The sequence below is a fragment of the Hyperolius riggenbachi genome, chromosome 8 (genome assembly GCF_040937935.1).
Source record: "Hyperolius riggenbachi isolate aHypRig1 chromosome 8, aHypRig1.pri, whole genome shotgun sequence".
Lineage (NCBI taxonomy): Eukaryota > Metazoa > Chordata > Amphibia > Anura > Hyperoliidae > Hyperolius > Hyperolius riggenbachi.
Genome location: NC_090653.1, coordinates 241,610,465 through 241,629,777, shown reverse-complemented (window position 1 = coordinate 241,629,777; position 19,313 = coordinate 241,610,465). Strand labels below are relative to the sequence as shown.

The 19,313-nt window shown below is 47.3% G+C and overlaps 1 protein-coding gene across 1 annotated transcript; it reads right to left on the bottom strand.

Annotated features, from left to right (window-relative positions):
* Positions 1–6,250: 6,250 nt before the first annotated feature.
* SWI5 (SWI5 homologous recombination repair protein) lies at positions 6,251–18,053 on the bottom strand. Its single transcript, XM_068249801.1, has 5 exons — positions 17,850–18,053; positions 13,852–13,900; positions 12,026–12,147; positions 9,186–9,280; positions 6,251–6,604 (listed from the first exon to the last, which is right to left on the bottom strand). Exons 3-5 carry the CDS (start codon positions 12,100–12,102, stop codon positions 6,540–6,542), a joined length of 237 nt encoding a protein of 78 aa, XP_068105902.1. The 5' UTR covers positions 12,103–12,147; positions 13,852–13,900; positions 17,850–18,053; the 3' UTR covers positions 6,251–6,539.
* Positions 18,054–19,313: the final 1,260 nt, after the last annotated feature.

Below are 19,313 nucleotides of genomic sequence, written 5' to 3'. Positions count from 1 at the left end.
AATAACATCTATGCTGTAAGAATAAAGCCTGATGTGTAGCTGTGTCACTAATAGAGATGGTCAATGAGATGGAAATAATTCTGCACTGATGCTGGTTTATGCAAATGTATGCACACCCTTTGCTCATGAAATCAAATAATTTGATATGTTAAAATTTGGTTTGGTAGCTACGAATTAAAGGGTACCTGAGACGGATGAAAAGAAAAGTTTTATACATACATGGTGCTTCCTCCAGCCCCCTTCGGGCTAATCCAGTCGCTGTCCTCCTCCGACACCTGGATCTTCTGCTATGATTCCCGGTATTTCAGCCAGTCAGCGCAATCTGGCCGCATGCCGCTCCCACAGCCAGGAACATTCTGCACCTGCGCAATAGTGCAGGTGTAGTACGCTCCCAGCGGTGGTGTGTGTGCATGCGCACTACTCCCGACTGGCTCAAGTACCTGGACCCATAGCAGAAGATCCAGGTGGCGGAGGAGGACAGCGAGGGACTGATTAGCCTGAAGTGGGCTGGAGGAAGCCCCATGTATGTCTACAACTTTAATTTCATCTGTCTCAGGTTTACTTTGTTACACAGTAGTACTACACCAGGGGTCAGGAACCTTTTTGGCTGAAAGAGCCATAAATGCCACATATTTTAAAATGTAATTCCTTGAGAGCCATACAATATGTTTTAAACTGGGACAGTAGGGCTCACTTCCTTGTTGCCATGGAGATGTATATACAATTGATCCGCCGGGCAGCGGAAGTGTCAGACATGTCTTCAGCTTCTCTTGGGTTTCAGCAACATCAGCAATTTCTCCGAGAGCCAGACAGGAGAAATACTGACTAACAGCTTGTACAATTATCTAGCTGACTTGGGAGGTTGATAAACTTTGTAGGACGTGATCCCCGCACTTTGGCCCAATAGGCTGCCTGTCAAGTGACAGGCAGCCTATTGGGCCAATCACAGTCTGGGGATCTCGTTCTACAAAGTCACAGGACCTGACAGGGTCCAGAGTGGGACAGTTGAAGCAGCTGTTCATTTTTGGGGTAGCGCAAGTAAGTTAGTAGTGCATGCTACAGCAGTAGTGTGCCTACTTTGAAAATTTTACTTGCACTGCCACACTAAGTTGTGCTGCTTGAGTAGTGTAGCTCAGTGAATAAACCTACTGAATCTACTGATTTGTATGTGAGCCAGATGTAGCCATCAAAAGAGCCACATCTGGCTCCCGAGCCATAGGTTCCCTACCTCTGTACTATACTCTACATATGCACTCCCCACAGAGCTGCAGGAAATCCACTGAGAATGTTGTGCACATTGAACACAGAGGTGTTGTCTATCACCCATAAACCTGGTTCAGATTGTACATGAAGAATGTGTAATAGAGGAGGAATAGCCTCATTCTCCTGCAGAGTACCTGCACATCACTCTTACATATACCCATAGTTATATTGCCCAGGGCCTGATCCATGTTCAGATTGTGCATGAAGAATTTATAATAGAATAATCCCCTGCCGAGTACCTACACATCACTCTTATGCTGGGCATACACGGTAGGATTGTTCCTTATCAATCGAGCCGCTGATGGTTCGATTGATCAATTTCCGACAGGTCCGATGACCCGCCGGATTGATTGCCCGCTTGATCCCCGCGGGCGGACAATAGCGGGGAATCGAGCGGAAGATAAGGAGTGCACGTGGGGACAAGCGGGATTTACTCCGGACGGCGGCGGGGTCGAGCGGGGACGCGGCAGGATTCGATCCGGCGGCTAATCGAGCCGCTGGGTCAACTCGTGTATGCCCAGCATTACATATACCCACAGTCACATTGCCTAGGGCCTGATAGATGTTCTTTGTTCCTGTCTTCTGCAAGTACTCTTACCAAGGACTAGTTTTAGACTAAGACTAAAAGTATTATAGGCAGAAGATCAGCCGGCTAGCCAGGTAACTGGTATTGTTTATAAGGGAATAAATATGGCAGCCTCCATATCCCTCTCACTTCAGTTGTATTTTATAATTCCTCAGCGTTGGCAGTTACGAGATGCATTTCATGTTACATACTTTCAGTCAACAAAATTGTAATATGCAAATTAGAGGAGCAGTCATCGGTGGAATCCTAACCTGAGGAGTCGGAGTCGGTGTATTTTTGTACCGACTCCACAGCCCTGGTTGTCATAGCCACGAGTGTGGCTGCGCAGCTCCGAGTCCTCCTCCAGCCCTGTCATGGCTCCCGGCAGTCTTGCGCGATTTACTTCCACGGGACTGTCGGGAGCCATGACGGGGCGGGAGGAGGACTCAGAGCTACGCAGCCGCACTCATGGCTATGACAACTGTGCATGCACGGCAGGACCTTGCGGCCATATGTATTGGGGCAAATGCAGACGGCCTGACGGATCCGGTCGGGTCCTGCCCTCAGGCTGAAAAGAAGAATGACACCACGGCAGAATAAAACAGAGGGAGCCGATGGCGTCCACTGTGGATAAAACTTGCAGCCAAGGTATTGAACTTTTTTTTACCACTCTCGTCTCGTAAGTCCTTTAAAATGTGCCCAGTATCCAGTAGTGCACATCTTGGCACGCGTTGTTACAATGTACCCATGCACTCTGCTAAGCCAACATGATGATGTAAATGCGCTGATTGTGGAATCATTGCAGCAGCGCATTTGAGTTCTACCGCATAGCATATAGTGTGAACATACCCCAAGAGGGAGAAGAGGGGATTTAAAAACTGCCTTAGGAACCACAGAGAGACTCCTTGGAGTGGAAAGTGTAAGTTCTATTATTTTATTCCTTTACCCAGAGATGGTTCTGGACATAAAGTGAAATGCACAAGGAGGCTGCCATATTTATTTCTTTTTAAACAATACTAGTTGCCGGTGTGTCCTGCTAGCATCAGTAGTGTCTGAATCACACACACACACAAACAATCTTTAGTAAGAGCACCTGATCTGCATGTTTGTTCAGGGTCTACGGCTAACAGTATCTGAAGCAAAGGATCAGCAGGATAGCCAGGCAATGTTTAAATGGAAATAAGTACACCAAGTCAGCCTCCATATCCCTCTCACTTCAGGTAATTATCACAACCAGCACAAAGTAGTGAAAGCTATTATTATTTAGGCTGTATTTACAGTGGGATGTTGCGTTTTAATGCGACGTTAAAGGCGCAACGTGTCCTGGTTCAGAGGTGACACTGCAAGCAATGAGTTACCACAACACAACCTTTTTTAACATGACTTTAACGTCGCACTGTGAACGGCCCATAGGATTAGCATTGCAGTGCGGTAAGCTGCGTTATAAGACTTTATAACGCGTGACCATAATGTCCCACTGTAAATGCGACCTTAGTATTTATATACTCACATCTTTTGCAGTGCTTTGCAAAGTATATTGACTCTTGTCATTCACCTTCCCTCCGAGAAGCTCACAATGCAATCCCTACCATAGTCATAAGTCTATCACATGAACAACGGACCCAGCACTGCAAGGCAAGAGTGCTATCCACCACGCCACATCAGGTGCTTTCTTTCTTAAGCCGGCCATACACTATATGATTGGCACTGCCAATCAACATTACATCACCAAGAACTGCCATTGTTGATTACCAAATACCCTTCACGGGTCAATCCCATTTGCAATGGAAAACACAATTTCTGCCCAACTAGACATTTTTGTCTAAATATCCAAAAAATAAATAAATTGAAAATTGTATAATGTATGGCCAGCTGTAAGTCCACCTTAAGGGTCCGTTCTCACTTGAGCAGGAATCGTGCGATTCTTGCTCAAGGCAAACCGCTTGCAGTTTTTAGAAACCGCTAGCACTTGTATCACTATGGCAGTGTTCTCACTGCCGCGTTTGCGGTTAGCGCTAGCCGCAAACGTGTTACATGCAGCGGTTTGCCGGCGAATCGCAATTAGCATGCATAGCATTAATTGCAGAAAAATCACTCCCGCAAAACGCTAGCGGTAATCACCAGCGTTTTGCGGTTGGCATGATGAGATAGACGTGTATGAATCTCGGCTCTATCTGTTCAGTAAGCCAGCACCTATTCAGTAGGAGACCTTGGGCAAGTCTCCCTAACACTGCTACTGCCTATAGAGCGTGTCCTAGTGGCTGCAGCTCTGTCGCTTTGAGTCCGCCAGGAGAAAAGCGCGATATAAATGTTCTGTGTTTGTTTGTTTTGTATGTGTAGTGCCAAGCACACAAATAACTATGCTGTGTTCCTTTTTTTTTTCCTTCTCTGCCTGTAAGATTTAAAAATCAGGTATGTAAGTGACGGTTCCTGTGTGCATCAGACTATAGCATAACCCTCAGTGATAAGTAATTACAACCATAAAACACTTTCCTTTCAGTAAATGGCTTCTGTGAGCAGGAAAAATATAAAAAGGTTCAGCAATTTATACATTTGAGCTCTAGCATACTTAAAGGGAACCTTGGAGACAAACAGAAACACAGCGACAACAAGAGCCCAATACTGTAGTATGTATTGGAGTAAGGCAAAATTAAAGAGGCAAGTATAGTAATACTCACAAACCAGGGTTACCCCCGTAGGCAACCACTGTTAAAGGGAACCTTAACTGTGGTGATAAAAAAAAAGTTTCACATACCTGGGGCTTCCCCAAGCCCCTGCAGCCGTCCTGTGCCCTCCCGTCCTAGACTAGCCTCCGGTCCCACGTCGCAGGTTAGTTTTGTTTTCGGGCGACTAAGTGTCAGCCTCTGGCCACGCGCATCCTTGTATGCGTTCCAGTCATCAATCGCGTCCTGTGCCGACACAGTACAAGGTTTCTCTTACTGCGCAGGACACGCTTGACAACAGGAACGCATACAAGCATACGCATGGCCAGGGGCCAACTCTCAGTCGGCCGAAGTGAAACTAACCCGCGGCGCGGGACAGGTCGAGGACCGGTGAGGGCACAGGACAGCTGCAGGGGGCTTGGGGAAGTGAAACTTTTTTTTTATTACGGTTAAGGTTCCTTTTAAATGAAGGTATCATTGAGGAGAGACAATGAGACAATAAAAACTTAAAAACTAGATTTAAATATAAAACTGTGGGATATCTAAAAAGTTATTTTTAGGAGGAGGAGGATATATACTATTGTTTATCTCATCAAGTTTATTTTCACCTTGGATGTCCTTTAAGGTGTACCTGAAATTAAAGAAGTGCAAGCATTTATACTTACCTGGGGCTTCCTCCAGCCCCCTGTAGGCCGCGGACTCCCTTGCCATCCACCCAGGCTGCTCCAGCGTAGCCTGGTAAATTCCCCGACTGGCCCAGTTGTGCTCCACAGCACTCCACCATTCCTGGGACCGTTCTGCGCATGCGCAGTTCATTGAGACTGTAACTGCGCAGGTGTGTTCTGCCCCCGGGTCTGTGACCAAGGACGTCTGTGGGAGACTAAAGCTGACTGCAGGAGAAAGGAGTAGCTCAGGAGGACGGCGAGAAAGCCCACAGCCTACAGGGGCCTGGAGGGAGCCCCAGGTAAGTATAAATACTTGCATTTCTTTCATGTCAGGTTTCTGTAGATTTCAGTCACGCCAGGTGACAACACTTATCTTTTAGCACCAGCAAGCTTCTCTAGACACCCCAGCCAACTAGTCTCATGCTGGGAATACACGGCTCGATTCTGAGCTGATAAGATGGTTAAATCGATAATTTCCGACATGTCCGATCACCATTTGATCGTTTTGCCACTCGATTTGTCATTAAAGTAAATTGAAAAAAGATAAGAAAAACGAGCGGAAAATAAGAGAATCGAGCGGGCAAAACTATCGGGTGCAGAATCGAGCGCCAGAATAGACCCGTGTATTCCCAGCATTAGAGGAAAGGTCTTTAGTCATGCTGTATGTTATTGCTTCAGAGCTCGTCTCCGCCCCGGACCTGAAATAAGTAGGCTCTGGGGAAGTGTATCTGCCTGCTGCAGTCTGTGGCACACTAGGCAGTGAGGAAGCAGCATGAGTATAAAGCCCCATCTACATGATACGATTCTTTGTGCGATTCGATTACGATTCTATTTACGATCCGATTAAATCCGACATGTCCGATCGGGATTCGATTCAATTCGACATTGTTTTGCAATGGAAAATCGGGTTGAATCGAATCCCGATCAGACATGTCGGATTTAATCGGATTGTAAATAGAATCGTAATCAAATCGTACAAAGAATCGTATCGTGTAGATTGAGCTTAATAGATAAGGAGCTCAAATCAAAAATCAGTAGTATAAGTGGTCATATTATACAGTATAATAAGAAATTCACCATATTCACTTTTTTTTTTTTTTACTATGAAATTTTATAACACTGGGAGAACATACACATTTGGAAATTAATCCTATGGCAGATTTTATAGTCATATGGTCCCATACTGTAGCAAACAAACTTTTTTTTTCCTTGTATAGCTTCTCAAACATCGCTGACCTGAGTCCTCTTATGAAAATTTTTTCCCAAAAGTCAACAATTTCTCATCTCTCTGGTGCAAAGAAAAATGGGCTGCATATCCCAATAAAATCCCTTTCTGGGAAAATCTGTACATCAAGCGTTAAAGTTAAAATCCTGAGGTCATTTTTAATCTTCGAAGTCCAGGCCGAACTCAGAATACAGGTCTTTTGTAGTGACACCACGGAGTATGGCTGAAGGAGAAAAGACAAAAACCACAATAAACTAAGTAGAACTAAGTAAAAGAGGCCAGGGCATTTGACACTCTGTGCTGGGTATTAAATGACACCCCTCTGACCCCCTCTCCAAAAAAAAGTGTGAGTGTGGCATTCTAAGCATGCCACGGTAGGCAATGCCAGGTATAGATGCCCCCAGTATAGGTAGCCTGGAATAGTTGCCAGTATAGGTAGCCTGGAATAGATGCCACCTCAGTATAGGTAGCCTAGAAGAGCTGACCCCAGTATAAGTAGCCTGGAATTGTTGCCCCAGTATCAGAAGCCTGGAATAGTTGCCACCAGTATAGTTAGCCATGCAGAGTACAGCGCAGCTGGAAGACATGCGGTTATCTTACCTGCTCCATCACAGAGTCCACCGATATCAAACTTCCTGTCACTGCTCAGCTCTACCCCACTGCCTGACGCCTCTTCCTGCATCACGTGATTATGCAAGTACAGGAAGAGGGGGAGAGCTTAGCGGTGACAAGAAGTCTTAGGCCCCAATCACACTGCACGCGTTTCCAGCCGCATTTTGGAAACGCGTGCGGGAGGCCGACACGCACGACATCAGACAGTGCATAGAGTGCACTGTCTGATGTTCACACTGCATGCGTTCCGGACCTGTGCGGTCCGGGAACGCATGCAGCACGCATTTTTTTGTAAAAACGCGTGGCTGTCCCATTCACTTTTCAGTGATGGGATCAGCCACGCAACGCACACAAACACGGATGGCGTGCGTTCGCATGCGTTGCGTTCTGCACACATGGCCATCCGCGTTTGTGATGTGAACGGGGCCTAACATCAATGGACTCTGAGGAGCAGGTGAGATAGTGGCAGTGCACGTCTTTTAGCTGCGCGCTGTACTCTGCACGGCGGCCACCGCGGCTTCAGGGGGGCCGCTCCCTGCACTACCCCATTTGTACGCCACTGCAGGTGAAACTCGAAGTATTAGAATATTGTGCAAAAAGAGTCTGAAGAAAAAAAAAAAAAGATGCTCTTTTTACTAGGCAGTTTACTGTTACAGGGCCAGAGTTAGGACACCTATGTTCACCTGGGTACTTCTGCGCAGTATAGGTGACTAAGCATAAGAATGCATTCTTCTGTGAACTAAAACCCCGGCTTTTAACTTAGCTGTAGGGATAACAGTGGTGCCTGGATGAGTGAATCTGTGAATGCATTTGTTTGAACATTTGCATGCAAGAGTGCGAAGGGTTAATAGATTTCTGCTGTTTTCTAGCCACTCCCCCTTCAGCACCTCCCTTTCCTTAATAACTTATTTAATGTCCTAACTAGAGGCGATGTGCCTGGATATATGTATTTTTTTTCCTGTTCAGCAATAAGGCCATAGCTTAAACGCTGCATTACCATCAATTAATACCCCAGAAATCCCTGGGGCAAAATTCAGGGTTCCTTCCGGGTAGAGGCAGAGCTTTGTGCAGTAGCTCTGCCTCTGCTTGCGTCAATCTGCGCGTATCTCCGCCTTCTTCTTTCACTGAGAGGGGCAGGGAGAGGCAGAGACTGACGCGACAGAGATTTGCACTGCAGCTCTGCCTCCCCCGGGCAGCAAAATCCACAACCTGAAAAGACGTGGAATTTTGCCCCGGGATTTAGGGGGTATATTAACTGATTGTTCTGCCGCAGGGATGCGGCGCTTCAGCTATGGCCTTTTTGCTGAACAGGATTGCCTAGTAAAAAGGAGGTATTTTTTTAGGCTTCAGACTCTCTTTAAAAAGGTGAAAATAATATATGAAATAAGAACACTTTGCAGGTGTTTTGGATTAATTAACGGATTACAGTCTGACACTTTTAGCCTAGAATATTGAAATTTTCACAATATTCTAATGGTCTGAGATTTTGATTTGACGTCAAGCCAGAAATGATCGTTCAGCTGAAAAGACTGGTTTCGACCGATCCGCCAAGCTCTTGCTAATGTAATGCTATGGGTGGGATCCCACTAGGCATGTGATTTTATAACATTCACCAGTAGCATTGCATTAGCAAGAGCTTTTTGAAATCACTAGTGCTTAGAAAAGGCTTCTAGTGGGTTTGAGCCCTAACCAAAGCCAATAGACCACTGCAAATCAGTTCATACATAAATAGCTGGAGAATCAACACACGTTCCCCAGTCTCCCCCTGTATATTGTGATTGTGATACAACTTTAGGCTGGTTTCACAGCAGAAACCAGCGTCAGTGATGTGTCGCGGCCGATGCACCACATCATCAAAAACAGGCCTTCAGGCAACACCGCGCTATATGTCGGTGTCCCGTCTGGCCGCCTGTCAAACAGGAAGTGACCCGCATGTGACGCGTGCTTTGGGTATGCAGAAAATCACAGAAGCTACGAGTCGATTTTTTCAGGCCAACGCAGATCGCAGCATTAACATAGTTCTTGACCTGCATCGGGGATGCAGAATTCTGTTGCACCGTACCGCGGAAGTATAAAAGTCTCTATAGACTTTCATTGCCCGGCGGTGGGGTGCGGTAAAAATACTGCATCGCTCCACCTCGGTGTGAAAGGTCCCTCAGAAGGAACACTCGGTAGAAGAAGTGACTACTTACCTAAACGGCCTAATAACATCTGCCCGGTATCTTTCAACTCATTGTATTCATGAAGAAGAGAGATGTGTTCCTCCAATTCCGCTAGACTGTAGCCCCTGTAGGGGGGATAAAAAGCAGGGGGGGGAGGGGCAGGGAGTTTAGTTTTGTCCATAATAAGTGGGACATCTGGTGCAGTTTGGTAAGGTGAACTTAAAGTGTACATGTAGTGAAAAAAAATTGCCCCCAAATGAATACTCAGCTCCAGAGGCTTCCCCATCCTCCTTCACCAGCCTGTTTCAGCACTGTGTCCTCCATAATAGCTTGTATATGCGCAGTAGCTATAGCCCCGATCCAGCTCGGCTTTTTCTACCAATGCCTGAGCGGGTCTGTGCTACTTGCTTTAAAGTAAACTAAAGCAAGCCTGAAAAAAACATAGATCCTCACTTATGGAGAGGGAAGGTTCTGGATCCCTTAGAGCCTTCCCGGTCCTATCTCCGTGCCCTCGGTCCACCACTGTCCCCCATGAAACAACTGGTAGAAAAGCCTTTGGGAGTCCTCTTAAACGCTTCAGAAGTATTTGTGTCCCCCCAGTACTAGTGGAGATGATCAAGGCCCTGCATGCTTGCGCATGCGCAGTATGGATACTCTGATCTGTGGAGGCACTATGGGATGCGAGGGCTTCAGAAGCTTTCCAAGGGCTCCCAAAGTCGTGGACTTTCACAAAGGGACAGCAGTGGACCAAGGTGACAGAGGGGTGACTGGAAGGGCTACATGGGATCCAGAGCTTTTTGGCTCCATAGGCGAGTATCTAACATTTTTTTTTCAGGTTTGCCTTAAAGGACTTCCGAGGCCAAAACTAAGAAAATTACACTGTACCTTTTTCTTAGCCAGATCCACGGAGGACGCCCTGTGCGTCCTCCGCTCCGTTCTGCCGTCAGTGTCGGCCTATTCGTTCCCCCAGGGCAAGCCCCGACCCCACCGAACGGGTCGCATCGATGTCACCCCTAAGATGGCCGCCGCCTTGATCCGCGGCTGCGCAGTACGCTTTGCCACGATTGCGACTGCGCAGCCTTTAGCCCGCCTCTCGCCGCGTATGGGTCCCGGCATCCTCCTGAAGCGTGCGGCAGGAGGCGGGCTAAAGGCTGCGCAGTCGCAATTGCGGCAAAGCGTACTGCGCAGCCGTGGATCAAGGCGGCGGCCATCTTAGGGGTGGCATCGATGCGACCCGTTCGGTGGGGTCGGGGCTTGCCCTGGGGGAACGAATAGGCCGACACTGACGGTCTAATTATGCGTCCAATTACTGCACAGTAAGCTCCCGATAACGCACATGGGAGCGACTTGCAGGACCGGCGGCGGGGAACCGAGGATCGTAGGAGGACAACAGGGGACATGACAGCTGCAGGGAGCCTATAGAAGCCCCAGGTAAGCGACGGTTTTTGTTTTTTTAACACCACCAAAGAACCCCTTTAAAGCCTCGTACATACAGTAGAGGGTTCTCTAGTGTCTCTGCAGAGAATCTAGCATGTGTAGAGCTGCCTAATGCATCGCTGAGAAATTCCTAGTACCACAGTTGAGTCCACTGTTCCCCTACTCACCCTTCCCACTGGAGGCCACCCTATCGTTCTTCCCTCCCATAGAAACCAAACATGTCAGGGGGCTATAGCTTCGTAACATGTCTGTACAACACTCAACCCCAAACTGTTGCCAAAAGAATAGAATACCGATCCTTGCGGGCAACATTGTTTGTGCATGTGTTTGCACCTTAAAGTGGACCTGAACTCTTGCACAGGACAGAAGGAAAACAGAGAAATGCACCCTTCATGTATTTAGAGATTTTAGCCTGTCTAATTCCACCTTATCTGTGACTAATAACTGTAATTTGATCTCTCAGCTGTGTTTGCTGGCTGCCTCAGCAGAGCAGCTAATTTGTATACACAAGATGTTAACCCTATGTCTGCTTCCACGAAAGCAGGAAGTAGACACACTGCAGATTTGTATAAGCTGTAACAAATAAATGTTTTTCTTTAAAAAATGATATGCTGTTTCTTATCTTTTAGAGCAAAGAGGAGGTTCTGAGTTCAGGTCCGCTTTAAGGTTATTTAAGGTTTGTCTAACCTCTTGAAGACCACAGGTTTACACCCCCCTGGTGATTCAGCACCGCACAGCTTTAATGGTTGATTACACGGCTATACCACTTAGCACCCAAATTAATTGTACCTCCTTTTCTTGCTACTAACAGTGCTTTCTTTTGGTAGTCTCTAATCGCTGCTGCGATCTATAGTTTTTTTAATTAATAAAACATGATCCTTTTTGAAAAAAAAAACCAAAAAAAAACCCTATTTCCTTTATTTCCCCCAACTAAATTGGCCCTAGATTGCGATCCGTACACTAGACTATGCTTACATGGCATAGGACTATGGCAGGGATTAGATTGTGAGTCCATCCGAGGGATAGTTAAGTGTTAGTGACACTCTCAGTACAGCGCTGTGTTAGATCGCAGCACTGTACACATGTACATTACCTTTTTTTCGTTTATGCAGCCTGCCAGCTCTGATCGCGGCTGGTAGGCTGTTCACGCTGGCCCCATGTTGTCTGCAGGGTAGACACGCTTGAGCCAGCACTCGTTCCCTGCTAATCTCACAAGGACGCCAATCTGCGTGGTCCCAGGAGAGCCACTCTGCGACCGCCCATCGGCGTGAGGCTGTTGCAGAATGGTTAAAAGTTGCCAAATATGCATCCTATACCATGTGCAGCAGGGGCAAGGCAGCAGATAATCTCGGATGTCATCCATACATTTCAATGGCGTAAGAAATAAAAAATGCAGTTAGAGCAAAGAGTCATTAAACGGTACACAGACATACTCCGCCTCCAGCTGTGCTATTTCCTTATCTAGAGAAGCCTCCTTTTCCTTGAGCCGGGCAACGTCCTGTTCCAGCATGGCATCTCGGTTTGCAGGTGACTGACCAACATTAAGAGACCGGACCTGTTAAAAAAAATAAGCACTGAAACAGAACAGTAAAAAAAAAAAAAAAGGGGGGGGGGGGAAATAAAAAGAATGAATAAAAGAAAAAGAAATAAGATAGCTCACATCAACCAAAGTCAGCTTTTCTTTAAGCTTGCTAAATGTAAATGTGCCTTCTTATCAGGCAGGTCGCTAAGGCTAAACATCCGGAGCACATGCCCCGGATCCCAGCCCACTGTGCCCCAAACTGTAGGGCACATGGTGCCCATGACACAAAGCGCTGGCAAGCAATCGTTCAAGAGATGGCATCCCAGCCACCCCCTTGCCCCACCTCCTCTGGGCTGGTCACAGAGTCTTTTTCCCCGCTCTGGATCCCTGCTATGTCCAGTGGCAGTACTTCAGTTTGCAGACAAGCGGTGACCCTCGCACTGAACGCAGGAGAGCTGTGTCACTGCCCGCTACCACGCATACAGTAACTTCCTTCATGGCCAGCCCAGGGAAAGTGAGGGAGCGGAGGTGGGGACAGGCAGCTGGCTATACTGGGGACACCTATGCCAGGCTAACTATACTGTGGACACTAACACCTGGCTACCTATACTGGGAGCACACTATAGATGGCTACCTATACTGGGGGTATCTATGCCTGGCTACCTATACTGGGGACACCTATACTGGAGACACCTATGCCTGGCTACCTATACTGGAGACACCTATGCCTGGCTACCTATACTGGAGACACCTATGCCTGGCTACCTATACTGGAGACACCTATGCCTGGCTACCTATACTGGAGACACCTATGCCTGGCTACCTATACTGGAGACACCTATGCCTGGCTACCTATACTGGAGACACCTATGCCTGGCTACCTATACTGGAGACACCTATGCCTGGCTACCTATACTGGAGACACCTATGCCTGGCTACCTATACTGGAGACACCTATGCCTGGCTACCTATACTGCAGACACCTATGCCTGGCTACCTATACTGCAGACACCTATGCCTGGCAACCTATACTGCAGACACCTATGCCTGGCTACCTATACTGCAGACACCTATGCCTGGCTACCTATACTGCAGACACATATGCCTGGCTACCTATACTGCAGACACATATGCCTGGCTACCTATACTGCAGACACATATGCCTGGCTACCTATACTGCAGACACATATGCCTGGCTACCTATACTGCAGACACATATGCCTGGCTACCTATACTGGAGACACATATGCCTGGCTACCTATACTGGAGACACATATGCCTGGCTACCTATACTGGAGACACATATGCCTGGCTACCTATACTGGAGACACCTATGTCTGGCTACCTATACTGGAGACACCTATGTCTGGCTACCTATACTGGGGGCACCTATGCCTGGCTACAGGTGTGTCGCTAGGGCTGAGGATCTGGGCTTGTGGTCCGCCAGCAAGAACAGTATCAACCCCTGCCAGCACAGTATCATGGCCGGCCAGCCTACACAGCATCACAGCTTTACCAGGCCAGTCTGCCCACACAGCATCACCAGGCCAGCCAGCTGTCACAGTATCACAAGGCCTGCTGAGCAGAACACCCAGGCCAGCCAACCACGGACAACACAGAAGTCAGTTGAGAGGACTCTACCTAGAAAATGTTAAAGGGGCTCTCTGCCTTGTCTGCATATATGATAAGAAAAACAAAATTAGGATACAGTTTTTGCCAGTTTAACATTCTACTTACTGGTGATTTAAATCCAGTGTTGCAGTTTCTTCGAATTCCCAAAGGTGTCCTATATAAAGATGACATATATGATGTAAGGGATTTGTTAGGTCATTGTCAACAAGTTTCTGTTTGTGATGTATTTGTCAAATATTCAAGAACCTGAAGCAATGGCCGCTAGTCTATTTGAGGTGACCCAGCGAGAAACCTCACAGGAAAAAGTTTGCCAATCACAGCACCCACTACAACTTGAAGCGTTGTAATTGGCCGAATGGTGTGGGAGCAGTTTTTACTACAACCTATCCAAAACCTAAAACTTCAAGAGGGTGCTGTCCACCCAATCACATTAACCAGCCGGGCGGTATGGACGAGCTCAGCTCGTCCATCACCGCCGGAGGCTGCCGCTCAGGCCCTGCTGGGCCGATTTTCATCAAATAAAGAGCAGCACACGCAGCCGGCACTTTGCCAGCCGCGTGTGCTGCCTGATCGCCGCCGCTCTGCGGCGATCCGCCGCGAGCAGCGGCGAAAGAGGGTCCCCCCAGCCGCCTGAGCCCAGCGTAGCCGGAACAAAAAGTTCCGGCCAGCGCTAAGGGCTGGATCGGAGGCGGCTGACGTCAGGACGTCGGCTGACGTCCATGACGTCACTCCGCTCGTCGCTATGGCGACGATGTAAGCAAAACAAGGAAGGCCGCTCATTGCGGCCTTCCTTGTTTATTCTGGGCGCCGGAGGCGATCGGAAGAACGCCTCCGGAGCGCCCTCTAGTGGGCTTTCATGCAGCCAACTGAAAGTAGTTTTTTTTTTATTTAAAAAAAACCCTCCCGCAGCCGCCCTGGCGATCTTAATAGAACGCCAGGGTGGTTAATGGAATTTCTCAATGAAGTTTCCCACGGGGTTACCTCAAGTAGGCCGCAATAGCAGCATAGGGGGCGATACACAGGCTGGGAACGCGAACAATCACTCGCGCTCCCATGCCTGTCGGCCGGTGACGGCCAAACCGGAAGTGTTCGCCGGCGGTTCCTGAACCATCGGAGCGGGGCTGCGAGGGCACCAATTGTCTGCAAGGGGCTGAGGGCAGTATTGCCAACTCATCCCTTTAATTTCTGACACATCTAAGTTATACAGGTTCTGGGGCTACTTACACATAATCAGTGCCTTAACTGTATCTACCGAGCCACGAAACCTGTATAATTCATATGTGTTAGTAATTAAAGGGATGAGTTGGCAACACTGGCTGAGGGAAGCCCAGGTGAGTTGATCTCATTTTTTTGGATGACTTTAGGTTCTCTTTAAGGACTGCAGTCATAAAACTAGGACCAGACACTTTTTTTCCATTCAGACCACTGCATCTTAAATGGTTTATTGCTCGGTCATACAACCTCCTATCTAAATGAATTTTACCGCCTTTTCTTGTCACTAATACAGCTTTCTTTTGGTGATTATACTCCCTCTCCTGAGTACGGCGATACCACGTGACACTTTTTTGCAGCCTAGGTGCGCTGAGGGGCCCAAAGTCCTATGAGAAGATTTTATTTTTTGTCACAAGTTAGCGGAAATTGATTTTTATTGTTTTTTTTCACAAAGTGTAATTTTCCACTAACTTGTGACAAAAAAAATCTTTTATGAACTCACCATACACCTAACGGAATACCTTGGGGTGTCTTATTTGTAAAATGGGGTCACTTGTGGGGTTCCTATACTGCCCTGGCATTTTAGGGGCCCTAAACCGTGAGGAGTAGTCTAGAAACCAAATGCCTCAAAATGACCTGTGAAATCCTAAAGGTATTCATAGGACTTCCTAAAGGTACTCATAGGAGGTTGCTTAAAAAACACAATAATTCGGCCTCCAGCAATCGCTGGAAGCCGAATTATTTCATTCCCCCACTATCCATGGCGGCCTGGAGGGGGAATAGTAATTAAAACGGCCCGGACTTGTGCCAAAGCAGGATCAGCCATATACCGCTGTATCCTGCGCCCAAGTCTACCGGCGCCGATTTCAAATGTACTCGGTCTGAGGGGTGCTGTGGGCGATCAGGGGGCAGGGCACAATCAGTGTTTGGGCGCTCACTAGATGGGCTGCAGCCTGCCCTGGTGGTCCCTCGATCACTGGGACCACCAGGGCAGGAGGCAGCCTGTATAATACGCTTTGTATACATTACAAAGCGTATTATACATGTTCCATGCGGCAGATCGGGGGTTAACAACGTCGCGGGTGGGCGGAGCCTATTGCTGGCGGATGCGCGCACATTCAAGCACGCGATCCCCGGCCAGCTAGTGTTCCAGGACCCGACGCCAACTGGCATTACGCGGTCCTGGGCCGCCAATTGGCTATGGGCGGTCGGCAAGAGGTTAAGCTCAGCAGAGGCCACTAACAGCGTAAGAAGTTGGCCTTCACCAACTAGTGGCGGAAATTTGTGAACCTTGGTCTGTGGGCTGCAACAACGCAGATAGGGGTGGCCAGAGCCTTGGCAGAAGTTTAAAAAAAAACCTGCCACATTTCTGAAGGGAGAGGAGCACTCACCTGAATGAATGAAATACAGCCTATCAGGTAAGAAATCGGCAGCCTTGAGCCCGTGCTCCATGCTTGTCTCCTATGTGCGGTCACAAGGCTAATGACCTCTTCAGTAAATGCTTCTGCACCAATGGAATTGGATGTGCAGGTATCAACTTTAGAGTAACAAGTGATTGCAGACACTCCACATGATCCGCACCATCAAAATTCCATCTTTATTAATCAATCTATAAAATTCAGGATAAAAACAGCATCGGTAAGTATAGGATAACACACAGGCATTTCGGACTATTCCAGTCCTTTTTCGTGATGATTTGACAAAGCACTGGAATAATCCTAAACGCCTGTGTGTCATCCTAAACTTACCCATGCTGTTTTTATCCTGTATCTTATGTATTAATAAAGATGGACTTTTGATGGTGCGGATCATGTAGACAAGGCTAATGACCCGACATACTGCACATGCACAAAGAAGTTTGTCTGGATCAGAGGGCACAGACCTGGCCGACTCACCGGACTGAACAGGAGCTTTTATAACGAAAAGGAGTGAGACGTTGGCACTTCCCTACACACAGACACATATATATGTACCAGAAGCCAACAGAAATCCGGTAAATAGTTGAAACTTTACACACACACAAAAAAAATCAGAAGCACTGTACAATTGCCGGCAGAAGATTGTACAAGGCTTAAGATTGTAGTACAAATGGAGCCAGAGATCGCATTAGCAGATGCTAGCAAAAATGCTGAGCGTTTGCTACAACGATTAGCAATCTGTAGTGGCCCTCTGGCCTCAGAGTCAATCAATAACAATTCCGCCAGCAATTCACACTTTCCCAATTAGCAAAGCGCTGCTGCAGAAGTGTACTTGCAATCACTAATCGATTTTGCTTTCCTGAGTGTGAACAGGGCCTAATGCTAGGTACACACCACACAATTTTGTGTTAGGTAGATGGTTTGATAGATAATTTTCAACATGTCCTATCTTATTTTCGATCATTTTTCTGATCGATTTCTCATAGAAATCAATGGAAATAGATAAGTAAAGATAACAGGATCGAATCAGGTGTACCCAGCATAATGCTGGATACACACAGTGCGTTTCCGCACTCGATGCGCCTGTCGATTCGCGACAACTCGATTATTTCCGACATGTCCAATTCACATTTCGATGGATCATTAGGTCGATTTGGCATACTTTACATGTAAATCGACCTAACAATCATCAAAATGCGATCGGAAATAATCGAGTCAACGCAAATCGACGGGTGCATCAAGTGCAGAAACGCACCGTGTGTATCAAGTATAACAAGATACGTTTGGTGAGTTTTTGTGTTTTTTTAAAGGGGGGGGGGGGGGGGACCCGGGGGAGGGAGTGTGTGTGTGTAGAAATCTCTGAAATGCAATTTCTGATTACATTCAAATGAGTATACAAAGCGTTTATATTTGTGCGAATGTACTTTCTATACTGGGCATTGGAGTAAACTGAGGTACAGTCACAGCTCTCACCTGCGAAGACTGGGCCGGGGTCTGGGGGTGAGAGAGCAGCTCTGGCTGGGGGTCACAACAGGATTCTCTGTCCGAGACAGCCCTGTGTTCCTGGGGGACTCCAGTGTGCCGCTGTCTATGCTGCTGGGACACTGTTATCAGCACGTATAATCACTCAGCTCTCCTGATCACACACTGGCGCCCTGGCCTGCACAGCTCTGTCAGCTGACACCTCACATGATCAGACTCATGTGCTCAGCCTGGCAGTGACGTCAAGCAGCTGTTTTTCTGAATGGGATCAGTAGTTTGCCAGCTTGTGGACTGTCTGCCTACTTAGATTTATATATTGACAGACAAGATATTGGAGATAATAGCAGAAGTCCACTAACGAGACTTGTTCTATACAACCTGGAGTCTCAATAGAAGTATTTTTAGCATATATTGTGACATGCTTTATCTACAGATGCATGCATACAGAGATTAGTGGAATATGCAAGATCAGAACTGAATAAGGGCCCCTTTCCTTCTGGGAAACAAGTTTGCATGCGCAAGGCCATCAAGTTTCTTTTCATTTTCACTACCGTTATTCGGCCGTGATCCGTCAGACTCGGGTGTATGGCGTGATTGCGATTTCCGTCAGGAGAAAAAAAAAACTTGACGGGAAAACAATTTGAATCATGAGGAAAAATCCCATTGCGGCGCACTTGCTATTTAATTTTCCTGTGGTCTCATACAAAGTTTAGAGGCGCAAACACACAAAAATGTGCAGGCCAGCGACTACGATTTGTGGAAAGACGAATCGCACAAGTGGAAAACAGCACTGCAATTTCGATGTTACAGCTCTTTTCCACTATGGAATGCGATCGCGATTCCGATCCCGATCGCAATCGCGTTTCAATTTCCACCATGCGATTGCGATTGAGCTACTATACTCATTATAGTCCAGCTCAATCGCATACAAATCGCGGCAGGACGACGATTGCGCTTTGACCAAAATCGCATCGCAATCGGATCGCACTAATGGAAATTGCTGCTGCAGTTTCCATTAGTTTAATGCACCTTGCGATTTGCGATCAGAAGCAAATCGCAAATCGCAGGCTAGTGGAAAAAGGCCCTTAACCGTGGTGCCGCTGTGATCAGCAAAACTGGCATGGTCTGATTTTCAGATCTAATCGGGCCTAGAGGGAAAGGACCCTGAAAGCCACATCCTGCCAATAGGTTAACTGGCAACTAATAAACTTGCAAGGCTGCTCGTGGAAGATCATATCTGCATTGTTTTTCCCATTCTCTCTAACCCCACCTATTACCAAAGCTACATTCTCAATGAATTATAATTTTGTGCGGTAGTCTAGTGCGAATGCACAGGTTCCCCAACACTGCTGGCGTGTCAGCCGTCTGCAAGTGTGTTATACCATACACATCAATCAAAAGCTTGCATGCAGCGAGTTAGAATAACGTGATCCGTAACAACGCAGTACTGTGAAC

What these genes read in the sequence shown, in the direction of transcription:
- SWI5 (XM_068249801.1), bottom strand. Translation starts at nt 12,102, where the DNA reads ATGCTGGAACAGGACGTTGCCCGGCTCAAGGAAAAGGAGGCTTCTCTA. An exon ending in ATAGCACAGCTGGAGGCGGA is followed by an intron (nt 9,281 to 12,025) that starts GTATGTCTGTGT and finishes TCCCCCCTACAG; the next exon opens with GGGCTACAGTCTAGCGGAAT. An exon ending in GATGTTATTAGGCCGTTTAG is followed by an intron (nt 6,605 to 9,185) that starts GTAAGTAGTCAC and finishes TTTCTCCTTCAG; the next exon opens with CCATACTCCGTGGTGTCACT.